Here is a 1,185-nt window from a genome sequence, read left to right as displayed (position 1 = left end):
ACAAGTAGGCGTCTGCGGCGGAGAAACAGGAACAAAGAGACACGAGGGAATAAAGCAATGAGGCGACTAGGGGTCCGCTGCAGCGGAACAGCTGATAGCTTGGCATAAAACACGAGGGAGGAAAACATGACGGGTGAAATGAAGGGGAAAATATGCTCACCTTCATCTACCTCCACTACTTTAAACTTATATGTTGCTGAATCCTGCTGCGCCTCTGATTCGAGCACGCCGAGTGCAACGAGGCACACTGCTGCTGCCGCCTTGTAGAAAGAAGCCATTGTGGTGAAAGAGGAGATGGAACTTCAATATATTTTTCCTTCAAAAAGGAACAGAGAGAAATATGCACAAATCAAGGAGTTCAGGAAAGAAGGCAAAGAAGTCGGAGTTCCGCGGCTGGTCCGGTCCACAAGTCTCGTGCACCGCGGATGGAGCAGTAGGGACCAATAGAGCGACAAATGCGAGCAAAGCTTGAAACTAGATATAATTAATATTAAAAGAAGGTAACATAAGAATGTTTTCTTTGTAGAAGGGTTGTGTGCCTCGTTTTTATTGCCGTTTATGAAGGCTCGTGCAGTCCCCGTTGGAAACCGCTTGTAGTGCACAGGCACTGCAATGGGGCTGAACTGGAAACTGCAGAGACCTTTTTAGATGAAAGATAACAAACAGAATACTAATACAGATACGCCGCAGTACTTTAGGTGGAAATTTAGGATAACCAAGTCTAGAATGCTCGGCGGTCCACCAGTTTAGGGCTGGCTGTATGACTGATGCTGAGGGTGAGACTCTGTCTGACTGCCGAGTCACGAGGGATACTTGTTATTCCTGGACTTCCTTTTTAATACTACAGGACTCGAATATGTTTCAAAGACAATTATTTAAATATTTGAGCCCTTCTAAAGCGGTCAGGCTGTCTTTGGAACATAGAGTTTGAACCCAGTAGGGTTGCGATAGGGCAAGTCGCATACGAGTAACAGCCCGCTGTTCACTACATTTGGGAGCTGTTCCGGGAATTTTATAACCCAAGATCTCTTGAATTCGACGTTGGATTCCCACCTACAGAACCATCGAGGAAAGTGCTCCCTAGAGTCTAGGAAGACATTTCCCGTTCCAGATGATGAGATATTCCGCCCAACTTACAACCGCTGATCACTGCATCGGATATAATGCAGGGAGTCATGGAATGCA

General features: G+C 46.2%; 1 protein-coding gene across 1 annotated transcript in view; it reads right to left on the bottom strand.

The window, feature by feature from the left end:
- Window positions 1-278, bottom strand: part of EMH_0058910 (uncharacterized protein) — a gene marked incomplete at both ends in the record, with an annotated part of 1,727 nt that extends 1,449 nt beyond the window's left edge. The window contains 2 exons of the mRNA XM_013501141.1: window positions 3-12; window positions 161-278. Of these exons, the coding sequence (XP_013356595.1) occupies window positions 3-12; window positions 161-278 (128 nt within the window). The remainder of the gene's footprint in view (window positions 1-2; window positions 13-160) is intronic.
- Window positions 279-1,185: the final 907 nt, after the last annotated feature.

Source organism: Eimeria mitis, genomic scaffold, assembly GCF_000499745.2.
Source record: "Eimeria mitis Houghton genomic scaffold, Emh_scaff64, whole genome shotgun sequence".
NCBI classification, from domain to species: Eukaryota; Apicomplexa; class Conoidasida; order Eucoccidiorida; family Eimeriidae; genus Eimeria; species Eimeria mitis.
This window is presented reverse-complemented; position numbering and strand designations above follow the sequence as displayed.